This window comes from Sminthopsis crassicaudata, chromosome 3 (assembly GCF_048593235.1).
Source record: "Sminthopsis crassicaudata isolate SCR6 chromosome 3, ASM4859323v1, whole genome shotgun sequence".
Classification (NCBI taxonomy): Eukaryota; Metazoa; Chordata; class Mammalia; order Dasyuromorphia; family Dasyuridae; genus Sminthopsis; species Sminthopsis crassicaudata.
The window spans coordinates 432,978,247-432,995,669 of record NC_133619.1 but is presented as its reverse complement, the minus strand read 5'-3'; the positions used below and the strand labels follow the sequence as shown (position 1 = coordinate 432,995,669).

Genomic DNA, 17,423 nt, shown 5'->3' with positions numbered 1-17,423 from the left:
TATAGGAAACAGGGGAAGTTGGAAAAGTAACTTACTATATGGGAGTTTGACTGTCACGCACGCTGAATCTATGTGATCACTGATGCCAAAGCGGTTTTCAGCCTTGATGCGGAACTGGTACTCTTCTCCTGTTGTCAGCTTCATGACTTTCATCATACTTCTTGCCACTGTTGCAGACACCTCAGTCCACACTGCCGTACTTGTTTCTCTCTTAAGGACTATGTAGTTGGTCACGTGACTTCCACCATCGTACTTGGGTGGCTGCCACTTCAGAATCACACTGTCTTCAGTTATGTCGCTGATAACTACAGGCCCTGATGGAGGACCGGGTCTGTCCAGCACAATGATGTTAATAAAAGCTTTTGTTGTCCCACTGGCATTGGAAGCAGTGATCTCATACCTTCCAGCATCAGCAGCAACGCTTTCTTTAAGATTAATGGTGAGGTTTTCAGCAGTAACTTCAGTATTAAATCTCATAGTGGCTTTTAGGGGGACACCATCTCTGGATAATGTCACTTTGGGAAGTGGTCTTCCAGAAATTGGAATGTCAACCTTAAGGTTGGAACCTGCCCTGATATAGACAGTATTACTTGGGAAGTTAGTCATATCGATCTCTGGTGGTTCTGAAAAATAAAATTTGGCAACACCAAACGGAAAATTAGTTTAAAAATAATTTTCAATCAATATAGAAAGTTTCAAAGTTTAGTTTCACACAATTGGGCTTACCTAGTTGGTCTTTAACAAGAACAGGGAGTAGAAGTTCTCTTGGATCGCTTACACCAGCTTGGTTTTCAGCAAACACTCTGAAGAAGTATTCAGAGTTTTCTCTCAGACTGGAAACAGTGTGGTGAGTGGTCTTTACGACTGCACATTTAACCCAGTTCTTCTGTCCTTTTTCTAAAGCTTCAACAATATAGTGTACAATTCTACTTCCACCATCATGTTCTGGCTTGAGCCACATCAGAGAAACACTATCTTTAGAAACACTTGTCACTCCAAGTTTTTCAGGTGGGCTTGGTTTTTCTAAGTGAGAAAAAAAAATCAAAAGGAAAAATCAAAACCAAAGCACAATTTTCTCCTTAAGTGTATTTTATGAAAGTTACCAAGCCTATTACTTGAATAGACAAACTTTTATTAATCACATATAAAGCATGGAGAAAGGAAGACCTGAGCTTTAATCTTAACTCTATTTTTATTCACTACATAAATATGGGTAATTCACCACATCTCTCTGAGCCTCAATTTCCTCATATGATAAATGGGAATATCATCTATAGTACTTAGTTCACAGAGCAATGAGACCCAAGGTCATGTATATAAAGTGTTTTGAAAATTTCAGGCAACTGTCGATTATTATTATGATCACCAATTTCAGTAGGGATAATTTTGTCCCAGCCAACTAAGGATAACCACAATTATCTAAATTTATTTAAACATGGCCACTTTCACACTTAAATGATTAGTGGTTTATTTATTTTAAAATAGTTTACAGTGCAAATTTTTAAAAAAAGCAAAAACTTTAGAGACTAAGTTATCCGGAATATTTCCATTTATAGCCAGCATTATGGTGGTTGCTATGTACTTAATAAAAAAACCTTAATTAAATTAAACATCCTTTGTGTATCTTTAAAAATGATACATAGTTCCAGCTGTGTAATTTTTCATATAAATGGAAATTCAGAAAAATTTGGAAATTTTAGCAGTATCTCTGTATGAACTATATAGTGTTTATAAATTAAATTCATGATCTTCAAACTAAAACAAAAACTTCTTAGGATGATTCAAGTTATTCCTTAACATGTGCTTACTTTTTATTAATGAAACATACCTGTAATTTTTACTCCTTCCTTGGTTTCAGAGGGTAAGCCAACACCAAACTCATTTTCTCCAGAGACTCTGAAATAGTAAACAGCTCCCTCCTGTAAGTTGGACACTTTGTAGGAAAGCCGATTGCAGCTGTTCGTCACAGTGACCCACGCTTTCTTACTGGCCTCTCGTTTTTCTATGTGGTAATTTTTCACAGGGGCACCACCATCATTTTCAGGAACATCCCAGGATAATACTGCAGATTCCTTGGTTACATCTTTAACATTAATGTTAGCTGGGGGTCCAGGAGAATCAAGAACTTTGACGACTAAGGTCAACGAAGCAGCACTCAAAATGTTCTGAATTGTTAATGTGTATTTTCCAGAATCATTTCTGTTGGCATTTTCAATAGTCAGTGATGTGCGGGTGTCTGTAGAATCAATACAAGCCCTAGTACGGAGATCAGTGTCTGGTTTACTCCACATTACATTAGGTACAGGTCTTCCTCGGAAAGGTACAGTCATTGTAAATGAGGCACCAGCCTTCACGATCAAAGTCTTCTTCATTTCGCTATCAAGGTCAAATACAGGTTCTTCTTCTCTTTCCTTTGCTACCTGAGGATCCGAGCTATCACTTGGATCACTAGCACCAACCTTATTTATTGACCTTACTCTAAAGACATATTCAGTCCCTGTTGTTAAACCACTTACTGTATATTCGGTGCCTCGTAAGCTCTGGATAGCAACTGACCAGTCAGTTTCAGCAGTTTTCTTATATTCTACTGTGTATCCGGTAACTGGGGCTCCTCCATCAAACAAAGGTTTAATCCAGCTAATAGTTATATTTGTTTTTCCCGAGTCCACAATTTTAGGTTTAGATGGAGGAGAAGGTAAGAAGACTGGATCTTCTGCTCGAACCAAAGGTGATGTTTCACTTGGAAGGCTCAGACCAGCAGCATTTTCTGCATACACCCGATATTCATATTCACATCCTTCCCGAAGTCCTGTGGATTTTACTCTCAGATCATAAACTGGTTTTTTGTTTACACGTACCCATCGTAAGCTGTTTTTCTCCCGACGTTCTATTATGTATCCAGAGATATCATTACCCCCATCGCTCTCAGGTCTTGACCAGCATAAGGTCATGAAATCTTTGGTCACAGATGTGATCTCCAAAGATGTGGGTGGACTGGGCACTGTAAATGGATCAAGTGCCTTTACCGCCACACTCTCTAGGGGCTCACCCACGCCATATTTATTAACACCAATGACTCTAAATATATATTCATTTCCTCTCAGCAATTTGGTTACTTTACAAGATGTTGTTCGTAACTCTTCCTCACAAATTGTCCATGCAAGTCGGCTTGTCTCACGTTTTTCTACAATATAATAATCAATATCTGCACCACCATCTTCTTGTGGAGGTCCCCAGGAAAGTGAACATTTCTCAGCAGTAAGGCCATTTATTTCTAGAGGTCCTGCTGGTGGTCCAGGTCTATCAAGGACTTTGCAGTTAACAGCCATAGTCCGAGTTCCTGCAACATTTTTGAGAGTTAACACGTACTGACCGGTGTCTCGTCTCACACAGTCCTTCACTGTTAATAAAGTAGTGCTGTCAGTTGAAACAATTTCAGTCTTTGCTCTTTCTTCAATCTCCTTGCCATCCTTTGACCAGGATATTACTGGTAAAGGTCGACCTGAAATGTCTGCATTGATTTTAAGGATTTCCCCAGCTTTGACCACAACGACGTCCCGGAATTTGACATCCATCATAATTCTTGGGGCTTCAACATCGTCTTTTACTGTAATAGGTCCAGTTGATTCAGATGGCTCACTAACGGAGTCAGCAGCATTCCTTGCAAAAACACGGAATTCATAACGCTGATCTTCTGTAAGTTCAGTTACTTCAAAATAAGTTTCCTGTACGTTAGTAAAGTTGCACTTCAACCACCGGCCATCTGGCAGTTCTCTGCGTTCAATAAGATAACCTGTGATTTTAGCCCCACCATCATATCTGGGCTTAGCCCATTTAAGTGAAACAGACTTTCTCGTAATATTTGTAACTTCTGGTTGACCAGGAGGATCGCACGGGTCTCTCGCAGGAACTGGCTCACATGCCTTGCTGCACTTGCCAATTCCTGCAATATTCTCAGCATATACACGGTATTCATACATTAGTCCTTCATCAAGGCCGGAAACTTTCATTTGTGTGTCAGTGATGAGAGTTTTGTTTACTTTTGTCCAAAGAATACTGCTTCTTTCTTTATGCTCAAGGTGATAGCCAATTACTTGACTCCCTCCATCATTAACTGGCACTTGCCAACTTACAATCATGGTAGATTTTGTGGCATGTACAACTTTAGGTGTTCCAGGAGGACCTGGGGGACTGAATGGGTATTCCGCAACAACAGCTGATGATTCACTGTAAGTACTCTTACCATAACGGTTCTCTGCACAAACACGGAACTGATATTCACTTCCTGTTGTCAGACGAATTATCTTAATAGATGTCCTTGCAACTGCTTGTGACACTACTTGCCATGTTGTAGAAGTAGTATCTCTTTTCTCAACAATATAATTGCTAATCTGGCAGCCACCATCGTATTCTGGAGGACTCCAAGATATAGTTACATTGTCAGAACTAACTTCATCAATACGTATTGGTCCTGGGGGTCCTGGTCTGTCAAGAACAATTACAGTAATAGTAGCAGTTGTAACCCCAGCACTATTTGAAACAGATAATTCGTACTTTCCAACATCTTCTCTTGAAGCTTCCTTGATAGTTAATGATGTTAATGTTTTTGATGACTGGACATTTACTCTAGTTGTCTCTTTTAAGGTTTGTCCATCTTTTTTCCAGCTTACGGTAGGCGCAGGTCTTCCAGTAAATGGCACATCAATCTTGAGTTGGTCTCCAGCTTTAACATTGAAAGTGTTGAAAGGAAGCTCAATTGAAGGTTTAATTTCAATATCTTTTGCAACTACTGGGACTCCAAGTTGTCTAGGATCACTTTTCCCTTTTTCATTAACAGCAGCCACCCTAAAGGTATACTCTTCTCCAACAGTCAGACCAGACACAGTGGCTTCTAGGGTCTTAACATGTGTACAAGTGCTCCATTTATCACTTCCTTTAGTCTGCATTTCTACTACATAACCAGTAATTTTACTGCCACCATCACTTTCTGGTTTCTCCCATTTAATGGTGGCAGTGCTACGTGTCACATCAACAAGAGTAACTCTTCCAGGTGGGAGTGGTGGTTCAGACACTTTAACTGGTTCTTTTGTTTCAGCTGGCAAACCAATCCCATATTCATTTGAAGCCAAGACACGGAAGAAGTATGTACAGCCTTCTTGGAGATTGTCAATTTTGAAAGTGGTCTTAGTACAATTGTTTGTAATAGTAGCATATGCTTTTCTTGTAGATTCTCGTTTTTCAACAATGTAATTTGTAATTTTAGCTCCACCATCAATAAGTGGTGGTTCCCAAGACAATGTCACTGAATCTTTCTTTACTTCTTTCACAGTCAAATTCACAGGTGCACTTGGTGAATCGAGAACTCTGACATTAACAAAAGCTGTTTTGGAGCCACTATTATTTTCTAGAGTCAGATTATATCTGCCACTATCAAATCTGGTAACATTATCAATCACCAACATTGTATATGAACTGGTGACCTCAATCTGGGCTCTCTCAGTGAGAGTGCCTTCTGCTTTTTCCCACTTGACTTCAGGTTCTGGTCTACCTTTGATAGTAACAAATAATCTCAAGGTAGCACTTGCACGAAGAATGACAACCTTTCTTAGATCAGCATCAAGTTCAATTTCAGGAGGTTCAATCCTTTCAGCAGCAACAACTGATCCAGGTATGGTTGCAGGTTCACCAACACCTTCCGAGTTAATGGCACATATACGGAAGTTATATTCACTGTTTTCTTTAAGTTTAGTAACAGTGAACTGTTTTCCTTGTAGTCCTGTTGGGGGTGTACAGGTTGTCCATTCATCAGCAGTAGCTTCTTTGAATTCTACAACATAGCCCTTAACAGGAGCACCACCATCGTATATGGGCTTGTTCCATGCCAGAGACACTGAAGACCTGGATGTATCTGTTACTTTAGGATTGCTCGGGGGTCCCGGTGGATACAAAGCATCACAAGCACGATAGAAAACAGATGGTTCACTAAATTCACCCACACCGGCTGCATTCTCAGCTGCAACTCTGAATTCGTAGGAGTGGCCTTCTGTAAGTCCAGTCACTCTGAATCTTAGATCTGTTAGTGTTTTCTTATTGCACTTAGTCCACCTGATGCCATCTTTATCACGCTTTTCAAGTATATATCCCTCAATTTCAGCTCCTCCATCATCTGCCGGACGTGTCCATGTTACTACCATTGAATCTTTAGTGATTGCCGAGGCTTCAGGTACTGAAGGAGGACCTGGTGGCTTGTATGGATTACAAGCTATGACAGGCTCAGATTCCAGTGGCTCTCCAATTCCATATTTGTTCACAGCCATGACACGGAAAATATACTCATTGCCTGGAAGAAGTTTAGTAACTTTGTAGTTCAGGGCCTGTACTTCAGTTGAAACTTGGGTCCAGGAGAGTCTGCTTGTCTCTCTCTTCTCAATGATGTAATGAGAAATATTAGCGCCACCATCTTGCAGAGGTGGGTTCCATGCCAAGTAACATTTTTCTGCAGTAACTCCTGAAACTTTCAGAGGTGGTTCCGGAGGTCCTGGCCTATCAAGCACTTTTACAGTTATTGGTATAGATTTTGTACCACCAACATTGCTGAGCTTCAAAATATACTGTCCCCCATCGGTTCTTATGCAGTCTTTGACAACGAGAGTTGTTTTTTGAATAGTAGATTTAATTTCCATTCTGGCTGTTGTTTCCTCAAGCTCTTTCCCATCTTTTATCCACACAATATCAGGTATAGGCTTACCACGGATGTCAGCTTCCAGAACAAAGGTCTCTCCAGCATGAACAACAATTGTGTCTTTGTATTTGGGGTCCAAGGAAGCACTGGGTGCATCGATTTCATCTCTAGCTGTAATTGCACCAGTGCTTTCTGATGGCTCACTAAAGTTTCCAGCTGCATTTCTTGCAATTACTCTAAATTCATATCTTTGGTCTTCTACAAGTCCGGTCACTGTAAATTCCGTTTCTAGCACATTGGTAAAGCTGGCTTTCATCCAACGACCATCAGGTAGATCTTTCTTTTCAACAATATAGCCTGTTATTTTGCTACCACCATCATAGACAGGCTTCTTCCATTTCAATGTGACATAGTTTCTTGTAATAACAATGGCTTCAGGGCGACCAGGTGGGTCACATGGATCACGAGCAACAAAGCATTCAGATACTTTGCTAGGTTTTCCAATGCCAACGATGTTTTCAGCAGAAACTTTGAATTCATATTCAAGGCCTTCATCAAGTCCGGTCGTTTTAAACTTGGTGTCTTGAATGGGGATCTTGTTTAATTTCATCCAAAGAATGCTATTCTTTTCTTTCTGTTCAAGATGGTAGCCAATAACTTTGCTCCCACCATCATTGACTGGCTCATGCCATTCTACAAGCATTTGATCTTTTGATATTGATGTTACAAAAGGAGTTCCAGGTGGCCCAGGTTCTTTAAATGGATATTGTACAACAACGGGTTTAGAGTCTAGTGAAGGACTCGTTCCATATCTGTTTTCAGCAAAAATTCTGAACTGATATTCAGTGCCTGTTTTAAGTTTAGTTATTTTAATTGTTGTTCTTGCCACTGTTGCTGATACCATCTGCCAGGTGGTAGTGGTTGTGTCGCGTTTCTCTACAATATAATTGCTTATTTGACAGCCACCAGTGTATATCGGTGGTTCCCAGGATATGACTACAAAGTCTGCACTCACTTCATCAAAGCGAACTGGTCCAACTGGTGGTCCAGGTTTTTCCAAAACTATTATGCTAAGATCTTCCGTTGCTGTGCCTGCAGTGTTTGATGCTGTTATTTTATATTTTCCAAAGTCATCTTTGTTACTTTCTTTAATGTGCAAAATAGTTGATGTGGATGTTTCCTCAACATTTACTCTGGTTGTCTGTTTAAGAGTCTCACCGTCTTTTACCCAAGAAATTTTAGGCCTAGGTCGACCTATAACTGGTATTTCTATCTTAAGATCTTCTCCAGCCTGGACACTGTATGTACTAAATGGCAACTTAAAACTTGGTTGTATAGTCAAATCCCTGGCTATGACAGGAACACCAAGAACTCTTGGATCACTTTTTCCTTTTTCATTGTAAGCCTTGACTCGGAACTGATATTCCTGTCCGGAACTCAGACCAGAAATAAGTGCGTTGCAAACTTTGGACTCGGCAACAACACTCCATTTTTCTGTTCCTTTTGGTTGCATTTCAACCACATATCCCAAAACTCTGCTACCTCCATCATGTTCGGGTTTCTCCCACATGAGTGAGGCACTGGTCTGAGTCACGTCAGTTAGTGTAACCTTCCCAGGTGGTGAAGGAGGCTCAGCTGCTTTCACTGCATCAAGAGTTTCCACTGGAACTCCAACTCCAAATTCATTCTCTGCCATAACTCTGAAGTAATAAATGGCTCCTTCAGTAAGATTTTCAACTTTGAAGCTTGTTTTGTTGCATTTGGCACTCACGTTAGCATATGCTTTTCGGGTTGATTCTCGCTTATCAATTACATAGTTCTTAATCTTTGCACCCCCATCAATGATAGGTGGCTCCCAGACCAGTGTGACAGAATCTTTCTTCACTTCTTTAACTGCCAAGTTTTGTGGAGGTCCTGGAGTATCTAGGACTTTCACAGTTACAAATGCAGATTTGGACCCACTACTATTTTCCAATTTGAGGATGTATTTTCCAGCATCATTTCTATCACAGTTTTCTATTGATAATTGGGTATAGGTTAAGCCTTTTTCAATTTGAACTTTATCAGTAAATTCACCTTCCTCTTTAGACCAGATAATATCGGGTGTTGGCCGGCCTTTGAATGGAATGTGAATTCTGGCAGATCCACCAGCTCTGACTACTATTCCTTTTCTTAATTCTGAATCAAGATCGAGTTCAGGGGGTTCGAGTTTATCTTCTGGTTTTACAGTACCAGGTACTGATGCAGGTTCACCTAAACCAACTTTATTGAGAGCACAAACCCGTATCTTATATTCCTGATGTTCAATAAGTTTTGAAATTTCAAATCGAGTGACTTTCAGGCCAGTCTGTGGAGTAACTACCTTCCAATCATCTTCATCTGCTTTACAGATCTCTACTAAGTATCCTAATATTTCGCTGCCACCATCATAAATGGGCTTGCTCCAAGCAAGTGTAATTGAATTTTTGGTGGTATCTACAAGGTGAACATTGGTGGGTGGGCCAGGTTTGAATACAGGATCACAGGCTTTATAGTAAGCTGTAGCCTGACTTGGTTCTCCAACCCCAGCAGCATTTTCTGCAGATACTCTAAATTCATAATCATGGTCTTCTGTCAATCCTGTAACTCTTAATCGCAGATCTGTAATTCGCCGCTTATTGCACTTAATCCACCTTATACCACTTCTGTCTCTCTTTTCTACAATATAGCCAATAATCTCACTTCCACCATCACTATCTGGACGGTTCCAGCAGACTGTCATGGAGTCCTTGGCAATATTTGTGACTTCTAAGTTCTTTGGTGGACCAGGAAGCACAAAAGGATTTTTCATCAGTACAGGTGCAGATTCCAAAGGCTCACCAACTCCGTATTTGTTAACAGCCATTACACGGAAAATATATTCATTTCCTTCTAAAAGTTTGGTTACTTTCAGTGAATTGGTTACAACTTCTGGAGCAACAATAGTCCAGGCAAGTCGGCTGGTTTCTCTTTTCTCAACAACATAGTGAGAAATGTCACTGCCACCATCTTGAAGGGGTGGAGACCACGTTAGTGAACATTTTTCAGAAGTAACTCCAGTTACCTGAATAGGACCTTCTGGAGGCCCTGGTCTATCTAATACTTTAACATTTACTGGGAATGACTTAGAACCTGCAACATTAGAAGCTCTCAAAATATATTGTCCGCCATCAATTCTAATAGCATCTTTTACAATGACCAATGCTTTGAAATCTGTATTCTTTATTTCACATCTAGCAGATTCTTCAACTTCTTTATCTCCTTTCAACCATTCAATGGTAGGTAGGGGCTTTCCATAGACATCAGCCTCAAGTCTGAATGTTTCTCCAGCATTGACTACAATTGTGTCTCTGTATTTTGGATCCATTGAAATTCTTGGAAGTTCAACTTCATCCTTGGCTGTTATAGGTCCAGTACTGTCAGAGGGTTTACTTACTGCACCTGCAGCATTCTTTGCAATCACTCTGAATTCATACCTTTCATTTTCAGTAAGGCCAGTGACAGTGAATTGTGTTTCAATGACATTTGTGAAACTGGCTTTCATCCAGCGGCCCTCAGGCAAATCTCGTTTTTCAACAATATAGCCAGTGATCATGCTTCCACCATCATATACAGGCTTGGTCCACTGTAGAGTAATTTCATTTCTTTTAACCATGATTGCTTCTGGAGTTCCTGGGGGGTCACAGGGGTCACGGGCCACATAACATTCTGAATTTTTGCTTGCTTTGCCTATACCAACAATATTTTCAGCATATACTCTGAATTCATATTCAATGCCTTCTTCAAGATTAAGTGCCTTAAACTGGGTGTCATGGATAATAGTTTTGTTGACCTTTGTCCACAAAATACTGTTTCTCTCCTTTCTCTCAAGGTGGTAACCAATGACTGGACTTCCACCATTATTAATTGGTTCATGCCACTGCACAACCATAGAATCTTTAGAAATGGCATTAACAAATGGTGTGCCAGGAGGACCTGGTTCTTTGTAAGGATATTGGGCTACAACAGGATCAGATTCTAAGGCAAAACTTTGTCCATATCTGTTTTCAGCAAATATTCTGAACTGGTATTCTGTGCCAGTTTTCAGCTTAGTTACTTTCAAGGTTGTCCTTGCAACAGTACCAGAAACAACTTCCCATATGGTAGTGGTTGTATCTCTCTTTTGAACAATGTAGTTAGTGATTTGACAACCACCTGTATACAGTGGAGGATTCCAAGATAATGAAATACTTTCAGCACTGACTTCATCAAATTTCACAGGTCCTCTTGGTGGATCAGGCTTGTCTAGAGTTATAATTTCAATGGATGCAGCTTTCTGTCCAACAACATTGGCAACTGTGATTCCATACATTCCACCATCTTCCTTGTGGGTTTCTTTAATGCTTAGCACAGTAAGGTCAGGCAAATCAGTAACGTTGAGTCTTGTTGTCTGTTTTAGTGGCTGACCATCCTTCGTCCAGGTAATGGTTGGCTTAGGACGCCCAGAAATTGGTACTTCTATTTTTAAGTCCTGACCAACTTGGACACTGTAACTGTTGAATGCAGGTCTTACATCTGGCTCAATAACTAGATCTTTGGCAATTACTGGCACAGCTAGGGACCTAGGATCACTCCTTCCCTTTTCATTTACAGCAACAACTCTAAACAGATATTCTTCTCCTTGGGTTAAGTTCGTAATTACTGCTTCTAGGTTCTTAACACGAGCGCACTCTGACCATTTGTCACTGTGCTTAGCTTGCATTTCAACAATATATTGTATAATTTTGCTGCCACCATCATGTTCTGGCTTTGTCCAGCTTAGGGAAACACTGTTTCTTGTGACATCATCCACTATTATTTTTCCTGGAGGTTGTGGAACTTCAGCAACCTTAATTGGGTCAGCAGTGCGGGCAGGAAGGCCAATACCATATTCATTTTCAGCTGTAACTCTAAAGTAGTAACTGCAGCCCTCTTGAAGTTGATCGATTTTCCATGAATTTTTGTGGCAGTTTGTGACAACAGCAGAATAAGATTTTCTTGTCGCTTCACGTTTCTCAACGATATAATTTTTTATTTTGGATCCTCCATCCAACAAAGGTGGTTCCCATGTGATTGATACTGAGTCTTTGGTGATTTCTGTTATTTTAAGATTAATAGGTGGACTTGGTGTATCTAAGACTCTCACAGAAACAAAGGCAGACTTTGTTCCACTACTATTTTCGAGGGTGAGAGTGTATTTTCCAGTATCATATCTGTTCACATTTTCAAGGACAAGAGAGGTAAAGCTGGAAGTGACATCAATTAAAGCTGCATCCCGGATTTCACCATCCATCTTCCCCCATTTAACTTCTGGTGTAGGGCGACCTCTAATCGGAACAAACAACCTCAGGGAACCACCTGCTCTTATGTTTATTACTTTCCTTAATTCTAGATCGAGATCAATGTCTGGTGCTTCCAGCTTTTCTTCCACTAAAATAGGTCCAGGTACATCGGCATGTTCTCCAACTCCAGCTTTATTAATAGCACAGATACGGAAATTGTATTCATGCTTTTCCAACAACTTTTCTACTTCTATATTTGTTTTCTTGATTCCAGTTGGCGGAGTGCACATTGTCCATTCCTCAACACTTACGTCACATTTTTCAACTATGTATCCCTGGATTTCACTGCCACCATCATAAACTGGTTTGCTCCATGAGAGAAAAACTGAAGACCTTGTAATATCTGTGACTTTGGGGTTATTTGGTGGTCCTGGCTTATAAATAGGATCACACGCTTTTTGGTAAGCAGAAGGTGGACTTGGTTCACTAAGACCAGCAGCATTTTCAGCTGAAACTCTAAATTCATAATCATGGTTTTCTAAGAGTCCAGTTACTCTTAAACGCAATTCCCCAATTAAAGCCTTGTGGCATCTTGTCCATCGGATGCCTTCCTTATCCCGTTTTTCAAGGACATAACCGAGAATTTCACTGCCACCATCAGATGCTGGCCTTTCCCATACAACAATCATGGAATCTTTTGTCACTGTAGTAACTTCTGGTGCCTTTGGAGCATCTGGCACAACAAATGGGTTCTTGGCAATGACCGGCTCAGATTCAAGAGGTTCACCGACACCATATTTGTTTACAGCCATTATGCGGAAGATATATTCATTTCCTTCCAGAAGTTTGGTAACTTTGCAACTAAGTGTTTGCACATTAGCATCAACTACAGTCCAAACTAAACGGCTGGTTTCTCTTCTTTCCACAATGTAGTTTGTAATATCGCTACCACCATCTTGGAGTGGGGGTTTCCATGCTAAGGTGCATTTTTCAGCAGTAACTCCAGACACAGCAACAGGCCCTTCAGGTGGTCCTGGCCTGTCAAGAACTTTGACATTTATAGTAACTGATCTTTCTCCAGCAACATTTTTTGCTGTCAGTACATAATTACCACTATCAACACGAACTGCTTCCTTTACATTGAGGCAGGTGGCAAAATCAGTACTTTTTATTTCCAAATGGGCTGTGCTTGAAAGTTCTTGATCCCCTTTTGTCCACTGAATGGTTGGTATTGGTTTGCCATAAACATCAGCTTCGATCTTGAACGACTCACCAGCGTGGACTACAATTGTGTCTTTATACTTTGGATCCATACTTATCCGTGGAGGGTCTACTTCATCTCTTGCTGTGATTGCTCCTGTGCTTTCAGATGGCTCGCTGACTACTCCTGCAGCATTTCGTGCTATTACCCGGAACTCATATCTCTGATTTTCAACTAGGCCAGTGACTTCAAATTGAGTTTCAATGACATTAGTAAAACTGGCTTTCATCCAGCGGCCATCTGGTAACTCTTTCTTCTCAACAATATAGCCAGTGATTTTGCTTCCACCATCATAGGTAGGTTTTTTCCACTGAAGAGTCACAGAGTTCCTTGTTACAATGATTGCTTCTGGACGACCCGGTGGATCACATGGATCACGAGCTACGTAGCACTCAGACACTTTACTAGGTTTGCCTATGCCCACAATGTTTTCTGCACAGACTCTAAACTCATACTCAATTCCTTCTTCAAGGCCAGTTGTTTTAAACTTGGTTTGTGGAATAGGGGTTTTGTTCAACTTTACCCAGAGGATGCTGTTCCTCTCTTTACGTTCTAAATGATAACCAATAACTTTGCTACCACCATCATTGACTGGCTCATTCCATTGGACTTCCATACTATCTTTGGAAGAAACTGTCACAAAAGGTGTCCCTGGAGGCCCAGGAACTTTGAATGGATATTGAGCTACAATAGGCTCTGAAGTGAGATAAGTACTCTTTCCATATCTGTTTTCAGCTGCAATTCTGAACTGATATTCACATCCAGTCTTAAGTCGGCAGGCTTTTATTGTTGTTCTTGCAACAGTAGCTGACACAATTTGCCAGGTAGTTGTAGAAGTGTCCCTCTTCTCTACGATATAATTATTGATAGAACTACCACCATCATATTTTGGTGGTCCCCAGGACAGAGTAATACTATCTGCAGTCACTTCATCCATTTTAACTGGTCCAGTGGGAGGACCTGGTTTGTCAAGAACAATAATATTAAGGGTTTCAGTGGCTTCACCTACTGAGTTTACAAGTTTAACTACATAATGCCCAACATCTTCTCGGCAGGCTTCCTTTATTGTCAACAGTGTGTTATTTTCTGTGCTTTCTGCATTTACTCTGGTAGTCTGTTTCAGAGGCACATCATCTTTGTGCCAGGTCACAGTTGGAGTTGGACGTCCAATAAATGGTACATCAACTTTTAAATCTTCACCTGCTAGCACTGTGAAAGTGTTAAATAACAGTTTGAATGCTGGTGGGATGACAAGGTCTTTGGCAATAACTGGTACACTAAGTTGTCGAGGATCACTGATTCCCTTTTCATTCTGGGCTGAAACACGGAATGAATACTCTTCACCTTGAATCAACCCAGTAATTGTGGCTTCAGTAACTTTGACTGTGGCACATGTTGACCACTTATCACTGCCTTTGCTCTGCATCTCCACAATGTAGCCTAGAATTCTACTTCCTCCATCATGTTCTGGTTTCTCCCAAGAAAGTGACACACTATTTCTTGTGACATCTAATAGAGTTATCTTTCCTGGAGGAAGTGGTCTTTCTGATGCTTTAACAGATTCTGCAGTTTCAGCTGGGAGACCAATTCCATACTCATTTTCTGCCAGAACTCTAAAATAATAATTACAACCTTCTTGAAGTTGGTCTACTTTCCAGGTGGTCTTATGGCAATTTGTTGCAACAGTTGAGTAAGCTTTTCTTGTGGATTCACGCTTTTCAATGATGTAGTTCTTTATCTTGGAGCCTCCATCTAGGAGAGGAGGTTCCCAAGTTAGCGTGACCGATGATTTAGTGACTTCTTTGATTTTCAAATCCTGGGGTGGTCCTGGTGTATCAAGAACTCTGACATTGACAAATGCAGATTTACTACCTGAGCTGTTTTCTATAGTTAGTATATATTTGCCACTATCAAATCTGTTGACATTTCCAACAATAAGCAAGGTGTAAGAGCTTGTTGATTCAATGCTAGCTTTATCTAAAGATTCTCCATGTTCTCTTGTCCATTTCACTTCTGGTGCTGGTCTTCCTTTGATCGGAACAAACAGTCTTAGGGTACAGCAAGCCCTTATGGTAACAACTTTACGTAAGTCAGCATCCAATTCAATCTCTGGAGGCAGCATCCTTTCCTCGGCCTTTGGAGTTCCAGGAACAAGTGCAGGTTCACCAATTCCTTCAGAATTCATGGCATAGATACGGATTTTATATTCTTGATTTTCTTTAAGGTTGGTGATAGTATAAGAGGTCGCTTTGAGTCCTGCTGGTGGAGTGACAATCTTCCATTCATCTTCTTCTGGTAGGGCTATCTCAACCATATACCCTGTGATTTCTGAGCCACCATCATAAATTGGTTTATTCCAAGCAATTGAAATCGATGATCTGCTTGTATCCAGAACACGTGGATTTCCTGGTGGGCCAGGCTTAAATACAGTATCACAAGCTTTATAAAATGGACTGGTGGCACTTGGGGCACTAATTCCAGCAGCATTTTCAGCCATGATCCTAAACTCATACTCATGTCCTTCTGTAAGTCCAGATACTTTATATCTTAAATCAGTGACAGTTTTTTTGTTACATTTCACCCAACGCTGGCCAGTTTTGTCTCGGCGTTCCACAACATAATTGATTATTTCACTTCCTCCATCAGAATCAGGATGGCCCCAACAGACAATCATTGAATCCTTAGTAATAGCTGTCACTTCAGGATTTTTGGGTGGATCTGGGGGTCCATATGGGTTCACTGCAAGGACAGGTTCTGATTCAAGGGGCTCTCCTACCCCATATTTATTAACAGCCATAACACGGAACACATATTCATTGCCTTTCAATAATTTGGTGACCTTCAGTTTTGTTAGATGTACTTCAGAGGCTACATTTGTCCATGCCAATCTGCTGGTTTCACGTTTTTGTACTATATAGTGGTCAATGCTGGCTCCTCCATCATCCAATGGCGGTAACCATGATAATACACACTTTTCTGCAGTAACTTCAGTCACAGCCAATGGTCCTTCAGGTGGGCCTGGTCTATCGAGAACTTTAACATTGAAAATGTGCTTGGCAAAACCACCAGGATTAGTAGCTGTAAGCACATATGGCCCACTATCCTTTCTCGATGAATCTTTGTTAACTAGATTGGTGGAAAAATCTGATATTTTTATTTCTAATTTTGCTGTGCTTTCAAGTTCTTTTCCATCTTTGGTCCATTCCATTGTTGGTGGTGGACGACCAGAAACATCTGCTTCTAGCTTAAATACTTCACCTGCTTTTAATACGAGTGTGTCTTTGTATTTAACATCCACCATGATCCTAGGTGCTTCAATGTCATCTCTGCACGTTATGGCATCGGACGGCTCAGATGGTGGGCTTACAGCACCAGCGGCATTTTTGGCAATCACACGGAATTCATATGCAGCATCTTCTGTTAAGCCACTGACCGTGAATTCATTTTCTAAAATATTACTGAAGTTGGCCTTCAGCCAACGACCATTGGGAAGGTCTCTCTTTTCAACAACGTAGCTAGTTATCTTGAATCCTCCTGTATATTCAGGTTTAGCCCATTTAAGAGTTACTGTATGTCTAGTAATATTTAGAGGAATTGGTTTCCCAGGTGGGTCAATGGGGTCCAAGGCAAGTGTAGGTTCAGAAGGCTTGCTTGGTTTGCTTTTGCCTGCCATATTTTCTGCAATTACTCGGAACTCATAAGCAATGCCATCTGTTAGGCCACTTGATTTAAAAATGTTTCCTGGCACTAATGCTTTACTCACGGTCTGCCAGAGGATACCATTTCTTTCTTTTCTTTCAACATGATATCCTAAAATGGGACTTCCGCCATCAGTTAGAGGCTCATGCCAGCTAATGGTTATTGATTCTTTGGTGACTGCGGTTACCTGAGGAGTACCAGGAGGCCCAGGAACTTTAAATGGATAGTTGGCAACGACAGATGCCGAGGTGATACCTGGTCCAACTCCGTATCTGTTTTGAGCTTTTACCCTGAATTGATACTCCACTCCAGTAGTAAGGCGAGTTGCTTTATAGGTAGTACGGATTACAGTGGTTGCTAATTCAACCCATGTGGTGCTGTCAGTTTGACGCATTTCAACAACATAGTTGCTGATGGGTACTCCTCCATCATTCTCTGGAGGTTCCCAAGAGAAGGTTACAAA

General features: G+C 40.7%; 1 protein-coding gene across 1 annotated transcript in view; it reads right to left on the bottom strand.

Moving 5' to 3' along the window:
- TTN (titin) overlaps positions 1-17,423 on the bottom strand; it is a 322,669-nt gene that overhangs the window by 32,288 nt on the left and 272,958 nt on the right. The window contains 3 exon segments of the mRNA XM_074302990.1: positions 36-623; positions 727-1,023; positions 1,829-17,423. Coding sequence (XP_074159091.1) covers positions 36-623; positions 727-1,023; positions 1,829-17,423 — 16,480 coding nt within the window.